The 19,185-nt window shown below is 32.9% G+C and overlaps 1 protein-coding gene across 1 annotated transcript in view; it reads right to left on the reverse strand.

Moving 5' to 3' along the window:
- EYS (eyes shut homolog) overlaps positions 1–19,185 on the reverse strand; it is a 1,683,276-nt gene that overhangs the window by 1,011,730 nt on the left and 652,361 nt on the right. The window contains 1 exon segment of the mRNA XM_059179314.1: positions 14,941–15,140. Within this exon segment, the coding sequence (XP_059035297.1) occupies positions 14,941–15,140 (200 nt within the window).

Consider the following 19,185-nt stretch of genomic DNA (forward strand, 5'->3'; position numbering starts at 1 on the left):
GCCTCTGAAAAATTAACAAAAGGTAACAGATACAGAATTATACCTGAAGTGCTAAAGCACGGGGAAATTTAAATATTTTAAGGAGTTAATGTTTTCGATTCTGCAAAACTGGTGTGTACCTTTGAACCAAAAATTTATTTCATATAGTGTGCTATTAAATTTAGAATGTTAGAACAAGGAGTTCCCAAAGGGGGCATATATATATTTATATATATATATAAATTTTTAGTAATTATCTAAATATCCAGGATATGCAGAGACATGTAAATCTGTAATTATCCTGAAGCAAAAATTTATTCATGAATAACTCAAAACCGATATATGGAAGTCATTTAGATAATAAATATGTTTGGTCTTTCAACATTTGCCCCACTGCTTATCATTACATGATCTTAAAAAGAATGCCACCTCTTAGTACTAGTTATAAGAATAAACGGTATATGGAGAGTCCGAACAGGAAATGGTTCTTTACTAGACAATAATTATGTAAATATCTTAGGCCTTGAGTTTACTGTGTAAAGCAGTTAATTCTATTTTTTTAGGTACATTTTACAACTTTGAGGGGTAAAGTATATAAAATACTTGCAAATTAAAAAAGCAAAAAACGGATTGATATAACAATTGATACAATTGAGGGGACGCCCTGATATGAAGGATCATAAGTGATCAGTGAATAATGTACAAGAACTGGGTCTGTTTAGTAGCTGAAAAAAAAATGCTCAAATATATATTTAACAATTTTATTTAAGTGCGGTTTTAATAGAGTGTTATAAATTAACTGTTGCGGATGTTAACTAGATCCTGTTCTAGACATGATAAAAAATACATTAACTTTGATAGCTACTTTTCATTTTATTTATGGTCTCAAGTTCAATGGCTTTAATTTCACGAGTAAATATTCTAGTGAATGTTTTTACTCATAGTTGTGTCCAGTCACTAGAATAAATTTTCCCTTCCTCACCTGTTTTATTATATTAATTCCAACTCTTTTTATTTCATGCAATAGGCAACTTACATAATCCCCATAGCTATGATATTTTGAAAGCATATTACAGGATAAATAATTGGGATATAGACTTGCATTATTTTGTTCTACACACACACACCAAACATTCATTCTCTTCTGCACTTTAAACTTTTATACTACAGGGACAGAAGTAGAAGTTGGCTTTTATTTTTAAAGAATACAGAGTATGATATTTGGGTTTCCTGGGAGAATTGTAAACCAGGCAAAGAAAAAGAGCAAGATGAAGGGCAGTATTGACGATAGAGGAGTAAATATCTCAAATATAAAAAAGAAACACAATTCTTGATGGGGGGGTATATCTATAGTATTCTCTAGCAGGGCATGTTGTCCTTCTATGCTGGGGTTGTAGAGTAGAGTGGATTTGATTCAGAAAAAAATAAAGAATATGCCACTTCTTACAAACATATACACACTTAGATCTGCTATGTATAAGTAATTCATCCAGGATTGCTAAGAGATTGCAGTCTGGGCATATGCATAGTCTAATGGTAGCAATCTATAGAAACGAAACAAGATGGTTTTCAGACAAGAGTGTTGACCCAGTCACAGTATGGCAAACAGGGAGGGGTCTGGACTCTGAGAAGTAACTACTGATTTAGAATATACCACTAGTCTATCCTAAACCAAAGCGGATTTAAAAATGCTTCTGTGATAAAGAAAATAGAATAAAGAGAAAACAAGCATACATCTGGATGGTACTGAGTGAAATAAAGGACTATGAAATGCTTCTGAAAATCCATTCTGTATCCAAGTCACATAATAAGTTATTGATATTTTGTCCCATAATGGAAAACTGTGCTTTTTATGTAGAAGCAATTATCCTAGGAATCCATTCAAAGACTCAAATTTATATAGGGCTACTGGCATGGGACATTCATTAAAAGACACACAGGCTTCCAGTGAAAGGAATCATAGAATAAATAGTGAGGAAAGAGATATCTGACTGGTCGTTTTCCCAGTGAGTTGTTTTCCCATTACTCCCAGGAAGGAGAGACTAGCAGTGCATTTTTAAAAGCTCATTAAAGACATAACGTGAGACATGCCAGCAGGGTTAGGAGACAGAAGTTAGAGATTTGGTAGGGCAATCAACCCTTTAAAAGAAGAGATTTAATGTGACCCCAAGTTATCTGATACCAAATTGAATTTCAGGTTCTGAAAATACTAGGGACCCACCCTATTCCCCTTAAGTTCCATGGAGAAATGGCACAACTACGGAAGCAGATAGCAGCCTGATACACACAGATGGTACCTTCTGAGGTGTCCAAACTGCCAATTCTGGCCAAGTGTTGCAAAGCCAAGTTAAGCTGCAAAGAGAAGGATTGTTTCTTCTCAAATTAATGATGTAGACTTGACTTTGAATATATTTACTAAAAAAAAGAGTACTTTACCTGCCTATCCTACATTCCTTTTAAGCCCAAGATATTTTCATGTGACTCCAGGTTATGTGAGAAATGCCAAGACACATTAATGAAATTCATATTATATCATCCTAGGATTTGAGGCTTGGCGTGCACTTATATTTTAATTTAGAAAAACTAAGCAATTCTTTTTTTTTTTTTTTAAGTTTTATTTATTTTAGTAATCTCTACACCCCACATGGAGCTTGAACTCACAATCTCAAGATAGAGAGCTGCATGCTTTTCTGACTGAGCCAGTCAGGTGTTCCAAGTAATTAGTATTTCTTACACTGGGATATGGTGAGGGATGATTCATGCCCCTTACACTTTCATTGTCAATACTCTCCATGATAGTCACAAACGTAACTGCTTCTCCAAAGCACTGCAGGATTTCAAACAAGGAGAAAAATCTGACGGGAGTTTAGTTCCTAGTGCCTAGCAAATCCTAATTAGGTTGGTCAACATCAGCCAGTTCCACCTTCCAAATACCAAATGTGATACATGCTGTGTAGGGAAGCAAGCAATTGGCCAAAAGAAAGAAGTACTAGGATCAGATGCAAGAAAAGAAAACAAAGTGAACCTGGCAATAAGAACAGCTTTATTCTTCAAGAGTACAGGTTAGTAAGATTAATTTTATTAAGGGATAGGACATTGAAGTAATAGCCAGAATTGGCAAAAACATCTATTAATCTTCATAAATGATTCCCAGTTTAAAGATCTTAAATTTATATTCAAAGCCACATTGCAGCCCCCAAATTTATCTAAATACATTTTCATGAACTTGTGAGTTTGGAATTAAATGAATGATTTTTTCAAGAAATACAATCTGGCAACGGAATAGAAAAATATGATGATCAGTGACATCTATGGGCATTGCTGTTCTCCCAAGGCATGCTTATATTGTGCTTCTAAAGAGTGATAAAAATGGTATATTTAATATTTCATATAGTAACATCTCGCATGGTTGACCAATTGTAGGAGATAAAGCTTATCTATATTTTTTTCTCTGAACGTAAGTTTGTATTTAGAGAACTAGCATAAATCTTATAAATCATAAAATACAAATTATAAGAATATGCTTTTATATTCTAAATACAATTTTGAAAAGACATTTAAAATGTGCTTAAAGTTCAGTACCTGCATATAAGTGCTTGCATTTTCTAATTTTCCACATAAATCTTAAATAAGTGATAGACATGAGATCTCTAAACCCATAAATGTAGACTGTCTATTCATGTTGCCAAGAAGCCAGATGGCATTCAAACTTTCAAAAAAAAAGAGCTTTTCCAATACCCATGTAACACCTGCCCACTTTATTTATTAGATACTCAAAAGAGATACTAAGGATGGGATTTAATACCTTATACATTATATATAACTTATGAATAAACCAATGATATATATGCATATTATTAAAATTATTCTTTCATTCAATATAATTTTAGTGATATTAAATAATATATAATAAATATTAGAGTACCCAAACTAAAAAGTAGATCACTTATTTTAGGTTAATTTCCTTAAAGGATCAAAGAGAAATCTTGCCACATGTACGTATGTCAGCATTGTCGTATACAGTAAGTAATTAATTTGTACTATTACAAAAGCCTGTAATGCATCAATTTTATTTTTTTCTCCATTAATTTTATAAATTCTGACTTTATGAACTCACACATCCCTACAGATTTTAAGGGTCTCCATTTTCTTATGTACAGATATATTGAAATGTAGTTAATAGCATGATACTCAGTTTTAATACATCAGGATATGAGGTTTTGAGATACTAAAGAATAAATTTAAAAACAAAGTATTTACAGATCAACAGTTCTTTCCATATGTTTTAAGTACTTTTATTTAATTTCCTGAAAAATTATTAGATTATTTTAATTAAATAACAGAAGAGGAAGAAAGTATACGTGAGAGAATAGGTCCTAATTCTAAAACTTATTATGTCTCTAGGTCAACAGAAGATTCACTCTGTCTAGCTCTTTTATATCATTTAAGTTAAAAGGCTTTGGGCTAACAATTCATTCTGAAAAAGCCACAGAACTACCACAGAGGCAGGAGAATCTAAGATCTATTCCCCCTTGGACTAAAGATAATGATTATCACATAAATGGCCATGATATTTTTACATTTGAATCCATATAAACAACAATGCCTAAAAAATGTAGAGCCTTCCTGAACCTTCTATTCCCACATTCAACCAATATTAAAATCTTTGATTTTTACCTCCCAAATCTCTTTCAACCCTACCCATTTTCTCCCTTTTCATGGTCTTTTTGTGGACTCACATCACCCTTATCTAGGTCACTTAAGTACTTGGTACTTTATTTCCTTAGCCAAATAAATAGTTCCCAAAGTTACTTCTCTAAAATTTGACCATTTAACTCCTGCCTTACAAGCATTTAAAGGACTTTCTCTTGTTATTTACAGATTAAGTCCAAAGTCCTACAATTCATATTTTTAACTTAAATGACAATGAAATCTTTATAATCCAGCCACATCTTCAGGCTATTTCACCTTTCCTTGCTTCATGTTTTTTTTCTTCTGCTTTTGTTATGAAATATATCAGTGTGATGTGCTCCTTCTTTAAGGTGGAAGTCAAAGGATACCTCCTTTGAAAGCCTTAAAGAGTCCATCAAAACTGAGTAGGTAACTTTTTACTGCATTTTCCCACTGAAGATTATTATGTATTTGTAGTATGTTGCTCTTACACACTCTGTTATATTTATTTTTACAGATTTCCTTAATAAACTGCAAACTTATTCATTTAAGATACATATTTATCCCTAAACCTATATGCCAGGTCAGAAATACTTAATAAGTGTTTGTTATATAAACAGATGAGCTAGTTAATTTTTAAAAAAGATATTTATGTAGAGTGAGTAGGTTATATATAACACAATATAATGCTATTCTGAAAATATGTGATCAATATATATAAAAACAAAGTGAATTCCTTTCTATGGCTAAAGTACTGGAGGATATTAATAGTTCTCTAATTTTGTACACTCTCTCTCACATACACACTCACAAACACATACATATACACACAATTTGTTTCTGTCTCTTCCTCCCACACAAATAGTTGCACTGATAATTTGATTTAAACTACTTATAAGATAATCTTCAAAAATCTCACTAGTAGGTTTATAGTTCTCCCAGATTTAAAATATTTGAGAGAAGCTTGGAAAACTTTTATGGGTAAGGAAAAATCATGCTATTAAATTTGGAAGGCAAGAAGACTTTTCAGCCATATAAATTGGTCTACAAAAGGTATTGCTAAGGAACTAAAGCATGCTGTAAACGCACTGATGCCCTGACCTGTAGAGATACAGTTAATTCCACTGACAATAAAAAGTATGAGCAATTTTTTTTTTCTTTCCTTACTGCCCAATGTCTTTGATGAAAAAGTACTGTCAAACTAGACTGCAGAATATGGCATTAAAGTTTAATTCTGTCCAATCAGGTAGGCAGAGATCAAATTCTGACACTGTTTATTATTGTGGAAGAGAGAACTTTCTGAAAACTCTTTTAAACCATCGCAGCAAACCAAAATTATTATAATCGCCAAGAGAAAACATTTTCAGCTTTAATTTTTTCTTCATTGTTTAAAATATCTGTGTAAGTATAGTGTAGAATATAATCAGAAAATTTGTTCATTCTTTGTTTCTTTGTTTCTTTTTTTTTTCCCCAGAGCAAGCGTTTTATTTTTATTTCAAAGTTCAACCTTATTAATCCCAAAGATTCCTGGTCAAGCTTTTGCATAAACACTCTTACATATTTGGTAATCCTGTAAATTCATTGCATTAACAACAGAAAAATAAAATAGTAAGTGATTTTTTGAATAATCATATATTTGCTTAAAATTTGCATTTGGCAAATTTTCATACAGTTAGTTTCCAATACAGGACAAGCACTGAACCTTAAAATAAACAAATATACATTTGAAAAAAAATAGTGTTAAACTGTTATTTTATCTGCTGATAAACAGAAATTAAAAATCACATCATTCTAAGAGGAATTAGTAAATGATGTATACACTCAAAAAATGTATTCTTTTTAATATTTTATTTTCTATTGAAGTATAATTAATATACAGTATAATATTAGTTTCAGGTATATAATGTAATTAATCAACAATTCTATACATTTCTCAGTGCCCATCAAGGTAAGGGTACTCTTACACTCCTTTACCTATTTCACCTATCCCCCACCCACTTCCTTTGGGCACTGCCAGTTTGTTTTCCATATTTAAGAGTCTGTTTTTTGCTCATATCTTCTTTTGTTTGTTTGTTTTGTTTCTTAAATTCCACATATGAGTGAAATCACATGAAGCTTTGAGATTCCAACCTCAAGGATATTGTTTTGTACAGTAGTTTTTCAAGAATTACTTACTGAATTAAATTGCCTAAAAATGAGCATTACATGAAATTCATGTCTTTCTCAATTCTAATCTTTTGAAATTAAATGAATATTTGCCGGAAAGATATAGCAATCACCAACTTTCTGTATAATTTTATGAGTAGATCATTAATGTTATTTTATTTTCCATATGTGGTAATAAACTAAAATGACCTTCACTATGTCCCCTAGAGGAATAAAAATCTACATAAAACTTAATTTTGTGAAATATAGCAAACCTTATGTGTGTTTTATAGAGTCAAATTTATCATATTGAATAAAGAGAGTTTGTCACTAATATAAATTTTTTAAAAGAACTATTTATTTATTTGACAGAGAGAGAGATCACAAGTAGGCAGAGAGGCAGAGAGAGAGAAATGGGGAAGCAGGCTCCCTGCTGAGCAGAGAGCTCATTGCGGAGCTGGATCCCAGGACCCTGAGAGCATGACCTGAGTCGAAGGCAGAGTCTTAACACACTGCCCTAAATTTTCTTTTTAACACATGAACTTTTGGGGGGCGGTTTACTGACATATTTGGTGTGTTTGACATTGTTTTGGGTCTAAAATAATACAAATTTATCTTTTAAAAATAGTGATTTGGTTATGAATTACTGTCAGATATTTTGAAAGGCAAACTACAATATAAATGCTAACCATTGATCATATAGCTGTACTTACTTACATATGGAATGACAAAGAACATGTATATCACAATAGCACTAAACAGAGAAGAAAGTACATGCATTATATTCAAACTCAATTTCAAAGGTTATGAAAAGGTTGAAAATATGCTGATATTAATGTAATTCTATCTTAGTAGTACGATGTTGATTTAGTGAAATTATATTTAAAAGTGATTGAATATACTTATAGTTTGAAGATCTGTAATTCATGTTAAAAACACAGTGGTTAAAGTAAATAGCAAAATATTCCCTGCTCATGAATTGGATGAAATATCATCAATATATTTTGGAAGAAACAGTTATCAGTTACTGAATTCTTAAAAGAGGAATGGAAATAAATCTCTAAACCAAATATTTTGCAGTTACTTGAGGAAAATACAGAATAAAGATCCAACAGTTTTATCTTAGTAATGAAAATGAGATGTGTCCTCATGCCCACTCTCTTGGCCCTGGCCTGTGTTATACAATTCTGCAGGCAACTCTTAGGTCAGTAAAGAGAGGTAACATGAAAAATCATGAGCTCTAGAGAGTATCCAAGAATATTTACTAACTATATTAGCATTTGTGTTTGTTTATTCCCATCTTTCTGTGCTTTGAAATAACTCCAATCTATACGCTCCTGTAAAAGGCAAGCAAATTCCAGGCTAAAGTCAACACCAAACAAGCAGGGTCAATCCATTCTCTGTCAATCTACAGATTTAATGCAATCCACATGAAAATACCAATAACATTTTCCATAGAACTAGAACAAATTAACACTAAAATTTGTATGGAACCATAAAGAACCTTAAATAGCCAAAGCAACCTTGAAAAATAAGAACAAAGCCGGAGACAATTACGACGCCAAATTTTAAGATATACTATACTGCTATAGCAATCAGAACGGTATAGCACTGGCACAAAAAATAGACACACAGATAATGGGACAAAATAGATAGCCCAGAAATAAACCACACTTATATAATTAATTAATTAATCTACAACAAAGGAGACAAGAATATACAATGAGGAAAAGACAGTTTCTTCAACAAATCATACTGGGAAAACTGGAGAGCTACATGCAAAATAAGGAAATGGAACTATTCTCTTATACTATACACATAAATAAACTCAAAATGGATTAAATACCTAAATATGAGTCCTGAAAACTTAAAGCTCCCGGAAGAAAACAATGGCAATAATTTCTTTGACATTAAAACATTTTTCTAGATAGCTCTCCTCAAGCAAGGGAAACAAAAGCATATTAAACTATTGAGACTACACCAAAATAAAAAGCTTTTTCATAGCAAAGGAAACCATCAACAAATAAGTCAACCTATCAAATGAGAGAAGACATTTGCAAATGATATATCCAATAAAGGGTTAATATCCAAAATATATAAAGAACTTTGACAGCAAAAGACCAAAGAACCCCACAAATAATCCAATTAAAAATGTGCAGAGGACACAAGTAGACATTTTTCCAAAGAAGCACAAATGGACAGCAGATACATGAAAAGATGCTCAACATCACTAATAATGAGGGAAATGCAAATCAAAACCACAAATGAGATATCATCTCACACCTGTCAGAATGGCTAGAATGAAACTGACAAGAAATAACAAGTGTTGGTAAGGATGTAGAGAAAAAGGAATCCTTGTGCACTGTTGGTGGGAATGCAAATTGGTGCAGCCACTGTGGAAGACAGTATGGAGGTTCCTCAGAAAATAAAAAAAAACAGAAATACTACATGATCCAGTAATTCTACTACTGGGTATCTATCTACCCAAGGAAACCACAAACATTAATTCAATAAGATATATGCAACCCTGTTTCATCATGTTCATCATGGCATTATTTGTATATTTGATTTTTGATTCTTAGTCAAAGTTTTATTTTTTGGAGAGTAAACAAAATCAGAAGTTGTTAGAGGATTACATAGTCCATCTGATATTTCCAAAACCATAAACTCTATGTAATGGAAAACCACCTAAATATGGCTGTTAAAATACAGATGTTTTATTCCAAGTTATAAAATGAATTTACTTGTAGCAAAAGTGATTGATGATTGTTGAAAATAAGTTACTATAGATCAATACCCTTACCCTGCATACTTCATAAGTTATGTGCCACCTCTGATTTTTCTATCCAAGCACAGAAAGAAATAGCATCTATCTTTCCTGGGATGACGGGATTCATGACAGGATTCAGGAAAGCTTCCATATCTCAGATATTTGATTTAACAGTATGTTACAGTTGCTTAGATCTTATAATTAAACATTTATTAGTTTTTCCTGACTTTCTTGAATATTTTTTAAAAGGAAAAATACCGATGTGAGTAATCAAATATCTTTACCTCTTTTAATATAATACATATAGTAGTACAAACTAATTACACTCAGTTCATGGCAGAAAGTGTAATGAAGCTTAGGTGAATGAGAAGGGCAACAATATAAAGCACTGCAAGACCATGGAGGCGATGATGAAGATGAGATGAACTTGGAGGAAATATCAAAGTGAGGGGACATTTCCAACAGGATGGCGGGAGAGTTGTAGCAGATAGAAAGGGACTCGGAGGGCGCCTGGGTTAAGCCACTGCCTTCGGCTCAGGTCATGATCTCAGGGTCCTGGGATCGAGTCCCGCATCGGGCTCTCTGTTCAGCAGGGAGCCTGCTTCCCTCTCTCTCTCTCTCTCTGACTGCCTCTCTCTCCCCGTCTACTTGTGATTTCTCTCTGTCAAATAAATAAATAAAATCCTTAAAAAAAAAAGGGGGGAGGACTCGGAAAACCCAAAAGTAAAGAACACCAAGGGAAGAAACTGTCTGGAATAGGATTTCACACATTAAAAACAAAAACAAGTATCTTTGTGTCTCAGTGCTTTGTTTTATAAATTATGTGCTATATTCTTTATAATCTACATGGTGCCATAGAAAAAAGTTATGTATAATGTTTTTACTTATTACTATAGCCCTCTGCCATGTGATTCTAATTTGGATTTTAGTGTAATTTTAACATAGTTTTTATGGTTTAATAAAGCTTGCACACATTAAAATGCTATTAAACTGTTACACATGGTTAATAATACTTACGGACTTCTGAAAGCAGCCATTATTAAACTGAACAAAGTCATTAATGTCTCTAAACTTTGTACCAAGATATAAACTACAAAAGAGATGTTAACCATATCTACAGAATAGTCATGGCATCTGACTGTATATATATTTTTCTTTTTTACTATATGTATGTTTTTTTGTATTAGTACTCTAACAAAAATTAAAAAAAATAAAAGAAAACAAACCTCACTGTATTCTGGAATTGACCTTCTTCCTGATCATGACTTTGAAGCCAACTGACATTACAAAACTCCTATGCTTTTGGTCCTTCATCTATGTACTAACCAGATTATCATAGGCAATCTCTATAACCTTCTGCAGTCCAAAAATTCAATGTGTTAGTCACCCTAAAACTCAGTGTGCTAGTAAGAAATAACCATTTGAGTTTAGGACTAGAAATACAATCATAATTATTAAATTTGCTGAACAAAAGGTTATTTTCATTTATTTTAAATAACAAATAATGGAAAAGATTTTTTTTTAAAGATTTTATTTATTTATCAGAGAGAGATAGGGGGAGAGAGCAAGCACAAGCAGACAGAATGGCAGGCAGAGGCAGAGGGAGAAGCAGGCTCCCTGCTGAGCAAGGAGCCCGATGTGGGACTCGATCCCAGGACACTGGGATCATGACCTGAGCCGAAGGCAGCTGCTTAACCAACTGAGCCACCCAGGCGTCCCAATGGAAAAGATTTTTAAAATTTATCAAATATTGACCATATTTTTATTTTCAACATTCATATTATTAATTTAATATGTTTCAGTGGGCAATATAAATGAACTCACTCATGAGTTTGAGTTGCTGAACACATATTGTTAAAAATAAATTTAAGTATTTGAAATGTCCTGTCATGTCTCAAGAAAGGATCTAAGGTATGATTATAAAATTGTCTTTAAAGTATGGTTGAATTACTTAAACATTATGTTCCTTGGAACCTAATAGACCAGTTATTTTTCCTAATTAAAACTAATCCTAGTTTATTTTGCTTAAAATGGTTAACTGATTTATGTCAGTATTCAAAGCAATATTATGGACATAATTCATTTTACAGACAAATATACAGTCATGAAGACACTAGCTACATATCACTGGCTTATTCATTTTACCATTTTCAAGGAGCATATTCTAAAAGGTCAGACTTCAGTACATCCTTTTTTTTCCTTTTCTCTTTTTTTTCTATTTAAGGATGACCTATTCCTTTCAAAATTTAGCTACAATCAAGAAGCTTAAAAAATAAATACTAGCTACACTTTCTTTTTTAAGATTTTATTTTTAAGTAATCTTTACATCTAACACAGGGTTTGAATTAACAACCCCAAGATCAAGGGTTGCATCCTTTACCGACTGAGTGAGCCAGGTATCCTAATACCTAGCTATTCTTAAAATGTATCATTTTTCTACTTATAAAGTAACTTAAATGAATCAGATGTATTCATGAAAAAAATCAGAGATCACCAAAGTATAAATCTGACACACCTCAGACCTAGTGAAGCCCAATACTCAATGTCTGGGGAATAAAATGGAGATATTTAAATGGGTCCACATATGCTTATCAATTTCTCCCTGTATCTAAGTCACCTTACCACATATAGTTAAAGTACTTTCTCAGGTATGCCACTGCATTAATACATGCTTTTACTCCACTGCTTTAACTGGGCAGGGCTATTATTTAAAACAGTCTTGTAGACACAAAAATAATTCAATAAAGAAGAATCTGGTTAATAGAGTTGGAATGTAAAAGTGGTCATATGAGACATCTATATAAACAGCAATAAAGATCAATAAAACAGGCATAAAAATGTTAGTAACTGAGACTCTGAGTGAACTTAAAAAATTATGTAACAAAAAGTGAGCCAAGTTATTGGCACTTGAAGAAAAATGAATTCTTAAAATAAATTACTTTGTAAACAGAAAATAACATGGTTTGCTAAGTGGGCATTAAATTTACAATGGAAAAAATCCCAGCTACTTAAAAAAGTCCATATGCATTGAAAAGTAAGAGAAAATATATAATATTCTCCCAAGGAAAAAATTTATAAACCAGATAAAAAAGGGTGAGAAGTAAGTAAGATTCGTATAGTTGTTGTTGTTGCTTTTAAATCAGTATAGCTTTTATTTCATCTTTAAAATATCACAAATAAATCTGAAACATCATCTGGCTTCAGGATTCATACAATTTTAAAAAAATATTTTATTTATTTTAGAGACAGAGAAAGAGAGAGAGAGATAGCACAAGCAAGAGGGACAGAGGGAGAGGGAGAGAGAATCTCAAGCAGAGTCCTTGCTGAGTGTGGAGCCTGACAAAGGCTCTTTCCCAAGTCCCTGAAATCAGGACCTGAGCAGAAACCAAGAGTTGAATGCTTATCCGACTGTACCACGTAGGTGCCCCAGGTTTCAATATAATTTTTTTTAAAGAAAGAAAAACGATTATTTTATTATGGTTTAAATAAATATATCAGAGGTTAATCCTTAATCCACACACAAATATATGATTTAACTTGCAAAATATTCCATCCCATGAGTTTTCTTTTGTTAATAAACATCTTGAGAATAATGCTAACCTGGCACCAACACCAGTGACTACTCACAGTCGCTGTACGAGTCCCTTAGAAACTGAAACTCCTAAGGCATTTAAATTTACTATTCCCAGACTTTCAGGAGCTTTCAGGCATATTGAATCAACAGTGAAAATTTTGAAAACAGACAACTCTTATATAAATGAAGTCGGAATAACCTTGTAGCTTTAATGGTGGCCTATACTTGTTCCTGGGAGATAAGCCAGGAAAAGAAGCAAGCCTCTTCAGTCTAAATTCCTTTGACTTCATGCTTTAAGAAAGGTCAGCTTAGCTAGCCCATGATTAACATCCCCTAAAAGGAAGATTTATAGAGTAGCTTTTATAGTTCTTGAATTAACAAGGTTGTAAAAACAGATATTTTAGTTTTAGTTTCACTTCTTTCTTTCTTTTTTTATTGAACTGAATGAGTTTCCATGAATGGAACCTTGATTTATAACATCATATTCATTGGAAATAAATGTTCAACTTACCGTTGTTGACTTATCCAGGCACTGATTAGGTTATAACCAAGAGGGTCGTTGCAGTGGTCAAGCAGTCATATTTATGATATTTTATGTAATTACAGTTGATAGTAGAAACATATTTACTTTCTATATTTAATCAAACCACCAGAGTAAAACAAGCAAAATTCAAGCTTAAAAATACAAAATACAGCAGAGACAATACAACACACGCACACACTACAAATAAAAATGGCATGTTAAGCAATATGTAATAGAGAATAACTGTGTCATAATAATAAGTTAACACTGCATATGCTAAATGAAGCAATAATAATGTTGGGATTATGTGAAATTATCATCTATGTGTGCATTACCAGAGATATGCCTAAATAATGTGATAAAGGAAGCAAAATAGACAAGAGGACAAAAACACACTGTAGGTATTGAACAAAGAAAATATGGTGGTGGAAATATTAAATGTAATGCAACATATATTAATAATTTAAAAAGGAAATAGTTGACAAAATATAGAAATAATAGAAACACTCTACCACTAAATAATTATGTGCCAAAACACACAAAGTATTTCAACCTTTCAATAATTTAAGATATTTAGAAGAAATACAGTTGTTCACAGATTTTAACTCGATATTAGGCTCTCGAAAATCAGACTGAAATAGTAGAGGTAAACTATCTTTTTAAATATGTGGTTTTAATTGATATTTTACAGATTGAACAGGTAATGGCTATGTTTTCAAATGACCAGCCAATTATATATTATATAAAGAATAAAGGTAATGAAGATTCATCTCCTAAGAATTTTTAAAAGATACCTTAAATAGTAGTTGGTTCAAAAATACAGTGATGCATAAATTTATTTTTATAAATCTTAGTAAATGAAAAATTTTCAGTTGTTAAGATCTTAGAATTATAAGGAGAGCAGGAAGACTAATGAATCTCTATAAGAAGTATATTATAAATATGAATGATCTATTTATCATTCATGTGTTGTAATATTTAAGAAAAGGAATAGGAATTCAATTTTGGGACAGATAGGTGATATGAAGCAATTATAAAATGAGAGATGATTAAATTTGGAAGTCCAACATGGGATTTATATGAATATATGGCATTTGGAAAAAACATAAAAATAATGCTTTCTTAGAATTGTTGGGTTAAAATTTGTGATTTAACTTTCTTTAAGATGAAAACTTACTTAAAAACTTAGTATCTACTTTTCAGACTGCATCACTACTCAGATGTTTATATGCTTTCCTAAATATATATTTGGTTAATCATGGGTAAATAAATACTGACCTGCAGTAAAGCCTGTGTCCAAATCCATCAACACAAATCCATCCATTAAGCCAGAGGACCAAATTCAGTTCAGACTCAGCATGACTGTCAATATTTATTTCACAATATGCACCAGTGTATCCACTTGGGCAAATCCAAGTAAAGTCATGGACTGATTTCTCACAGGAGTCTTCTTTTATGCAAGCAATTGATGTGCAGTTCTAAATTAAGAAAGAGAGAATCAAATTTGATTACTAGTGGTATGACTAACAATTTTATTAAAATTATACTTTATTTAAAATTTTCTGAGAAATCAATATGCAAGTTTATTTTATATTCCCTTCCCTAGTAACTGAAATGTTTCTAGTAATAAATGATTTTTATTTCTTATCACCAGAAATACTTTGTCAAGTGTCTCAAGTGTCAGAAAAAAAAACCCTTTTTTTAAAAAAACTTTTTTAGACTTTACTAAAACATGTATAATGGCAGTGAACACCTACCCCCCTAAACACCCTAATAATGGTGCTAATGCAAATCCTATGTGTATAATATCAGGAATTCACTGACCCTTAAGTATACATATAAAATACATTGTATGTATAGATGCCATATTTTCTTCCTTTCTTTTTTTTTATTTTTAATGTTATGTTAGTCACCGTACTGTATATGTCATTAGTTTTTGATGTAGTGTTCCAAGATTCATTGTTTACATATAACACCCAGGGCTCCCATGCAATACGTTCCCTCCTTAATGCCTATCATCAAGCTAACCCATCGCCCTGCCCCCTCCCATCTAAAACCCTCAGTTTGTTTCTTGGAGTCCAGTTTCTCATGGTTCGTCTCCCCCACTGATTTCTCTCCCTTCATTTTCCCCTTCCTTCTAACGTCCTCCATGCTATTCCTTATGTTCCACAAGTAAATGAAACCCTATGATAATCGACTTTCTCTACTTGACATATTTCACTCAGCATAATCTCCTCCAGTCCCATCCATGTTGATGCAAAAGTTGGGTATTCATCATTTCTGATGGCTGAGTGATATTTCATTATATATATGTAGACCACATCTTCTTTATCCATTTGTCTGTTGAAGGGCATCTTGGCTCTTTCCAGTTTGGTTATTGTGGCCATTGCTGCTATGAACATTGGGGTACAGATGGCCCTTCTTTTCACTACATCTATATCTTTAGGGTAAATACCCAGTAGTGTAATTGCATGGCCATAGGATAGCTCTATTTTTAATTTCTTAAGGAATCTCCACACTGTTTTCCAAAGTGGTTGCACCAACTTGCATTCCCACCAATACTGTAAGAGAGTTCCCCCTTTCGCCATATCCTCTTCAACATTTGTTGCTCCTGGCCATGTTAATTTTGGCCATTCTACCTGGTGTAAGGTTGTATCTCAGGGTGGTTTTGATTTGAATCTCTCTGATGGCTAATGATGATGAACATTTTTTCACGTGTCTGTTAGCCATTTTTATGTCTCCTTTGAGAAGTCTGTTCATGTCTTCTGCCCATTTTTTTGACATAATTATCTGTTTTGTGTGTGTTGAGTTTGAGGAGTTCTTCATAGATCTTGAATATCAGCCCTTTGTAGTGTCATTTGCAAATATCTTCTCCCATTCCTCTTTGTTTTGTTGACTGTTTCCTTTGCTGTGCAGAAGCTTTTGATCCTGACAAAGTCCCAAAAGTTCATTTTCATTTTTTTGTTTCCTTTTCCTTTAGAGATGTGTCTTGAAGTTGCCAGGGCCAATGTTGAAGAGGTTACTGCTTATGTTCTCCTCTAGGATTCTGATGGACTCCTGTCTCACACTGAGGTCTTTCGTCCATTTAGGGTTTATCTTTGTGTATGGTGTAAGAGAATGGTTGAGTTTCATTTTTCTGTACACAGCTGTCCAATTTTCCCAACAAGATTTATTGAAGAGACTCTCTTTCCACTGTGTATTTTTTCCTGCTTTGTTGAAGATTCTTTGGCAATAGAGTTGGGGGTCCATATATGGGTTCTCTACTATGTTCCATTGGTCTATGTCTGTTTTTGTGCTAGTTTCATGCTGTCCTGGTGATCACAGCTTTGTAATAAAGCTTGCAATCAGGCAACATGATGCCTCCTGCTTTGTTTTTCTTTTTCAACATTTACTTGGCGATTTGGGGTCTCTTCTGGTTCCATACAAATTTTAGGATCTTTGTTGCAGCACTTTGGAAAATGCTGATGGTATTTTGATCGGGATAGCATTGAAAGTATAGATTGCCCTGGGAAGCAAAGACATTTTGACAATGTTTGTTCTTCTGATCCATGAGCATGGAATGTTTTCCCATCTTTTTGTGTCTTCAATTTCTTTGATGAGTGTTCTGTAGTTTCTGGAGTATAGATCTTCTACCATTTTAGTTAGGTTTATTCCAAGGTATTTTATGGTTTTTGGTGCCACTGTAAATGGAATTCATTCTGTAATTTCTCTTTCTATAGTTTTATTGTTATTATATAAGAAAGCAACTGTTTTCTCTGTATTAATTTTGTATCCTGCCACATTACTGAATTGCTGTCTGAGTTCTAGTAATTTTGGGGTGGAGCCTTGGGTTTTCCACACAAATTATCCTGTCATCTGTGAAGAGAAAGAGTTTGACTTCTTCTTTGCCAACTTGAATACCTTTTATTTTTTATTTATTTTTGTTGTTGTTGTCTGATTGTTGTTGCTAGGACTTCTAGTACTATGATGAACAATAGTGGCAAGAGTAGGCATCCTTGTCATGTTCCTGATCTTAAAGGAAAGTCTCTCAGCTTTTCCACATTGAGAATGATATTTGCTGTAGGTTTTTCAGAGATGGATATTATGAAATTGAGGAATGGTCTCTCTATCCTTATACTCTGAAGAGTTTCAATCAGAAAGGATGCTATATTTTGTCAGATGCTTTTTCTGCATCAATTGAAAGGACCATGTGGTTCTCCTCTCTTCTATTATTAATTTGTTCTGTCACACTGATTGATATGTGAATGTTTAATCACCCTTGCCTCCCAGGGATAAATCCCACCTTGTTATGGTGGATAACTTTTTAATGTACTGTTGGATCTTACTAGCTAGGATCTTGTTGAGAATCTTGGCATCCATATTTTTCAGGGATATTGGTCTGAAATTCTCCTTTTTGATGGAGTCTTTGGCTGGTTTGGGGATCAAGATAATGCTGGCCTCATAGAAAGAGTCTGGAAGTTTTCCTTCTGTTTCTATTTTTTGAAACAGTGTCAGGAGAATAGGAATTATTTCTTCTTTGAATGTTTGGGAGAATTCCCCAGGGAATCCATCAGGTCCTGGACTCTTGTTTTTTGGGAGATTTTTGATCACTGCTTCAATCTCATTACTAGTTATTGGTCTATTCAGGTGGTCAATTTCTTCCTGTTTCAGTCTTGGAAGTTCATAGGTTTCCAGGAATGCATTCTTTTCTTCTAGGTTGCTTAACTTATTGGCATATAGCTGTTGAAAATAATTTCTGATAATTGTTTCTATTTCCTTGGTGTTAGCTGTGATCTCTCCCCTCTCATTCATCATTTTATTAATTTGGGTCCTTTCTCTTTTCTTTTGGATTAGTCTGGTCAGTGGTTTATCTATCTTATTAATTCTTTCAAAGAACAAGATTCCAGATTCATTGATGTGTTCTACTGTATCTCTGCTTTCTAATTCATTGATCTCTGCTCTAATCTTAATCATTTCCCTTATCATGCATGGCGTAGGCTTAATGTGTTGTTGATTCTCCAGTTCTTTAAGATGTAAAGAGAGTTTGTTTATTGGTTTTTTGTTTTGTTTTGTTTTGTTTTTATTTTTGTTTTTGAGTAGTAAGGCTTGAAAGGCTATATATTCCCCCTTAGGATTGCCTTTGCCATATCCCATAGGTTTTGAATCAATGGGTCTTCATTCTTATTGGTTTCCATGAATTGTTTAAGTTCTTTGATTTCCTGAGTGACCCAACTTTGTTGAGAAAGATGGTCTTTTCTTCCAAGTGTTTGAATTTCTTCCAATCTTTTTCTTGTGATGGAATTCCTATTTCAAAGCATGTGGTCTGAGAATATGCAGGGAATAATGTCAATCTTTTGGTATCAGTTTAGACTTGACTTGTGACCAAGTATGTGGTCTATTCTGGAGAAAGTTCCATGTGTGCTCAAGAAGAATGGTTGTTCTGTTTTTTGTTGGTTTGTTTGTTTGTTTGTTTTTTTAAGGTGGAATGTTCTGTGTATATCTATGAGGTCCATCTAGTTCATTCTGCCATTCAAGGTTCTTGTT

The sequence above is a fragment of the Mustela lutreola genome, chromosome 6 (genome assembly GCF_030435805.1).
Source record: "Mustela lutreola isolate mMusLut2 chromosome 6, mMusLut2.pri, whole genome shotgun sequence".
NCBI lineage: Eukaryota > Metazoa > Chordata > Mammalia > Carnivora > Mustelidae > Mustela > Mustela lutreola.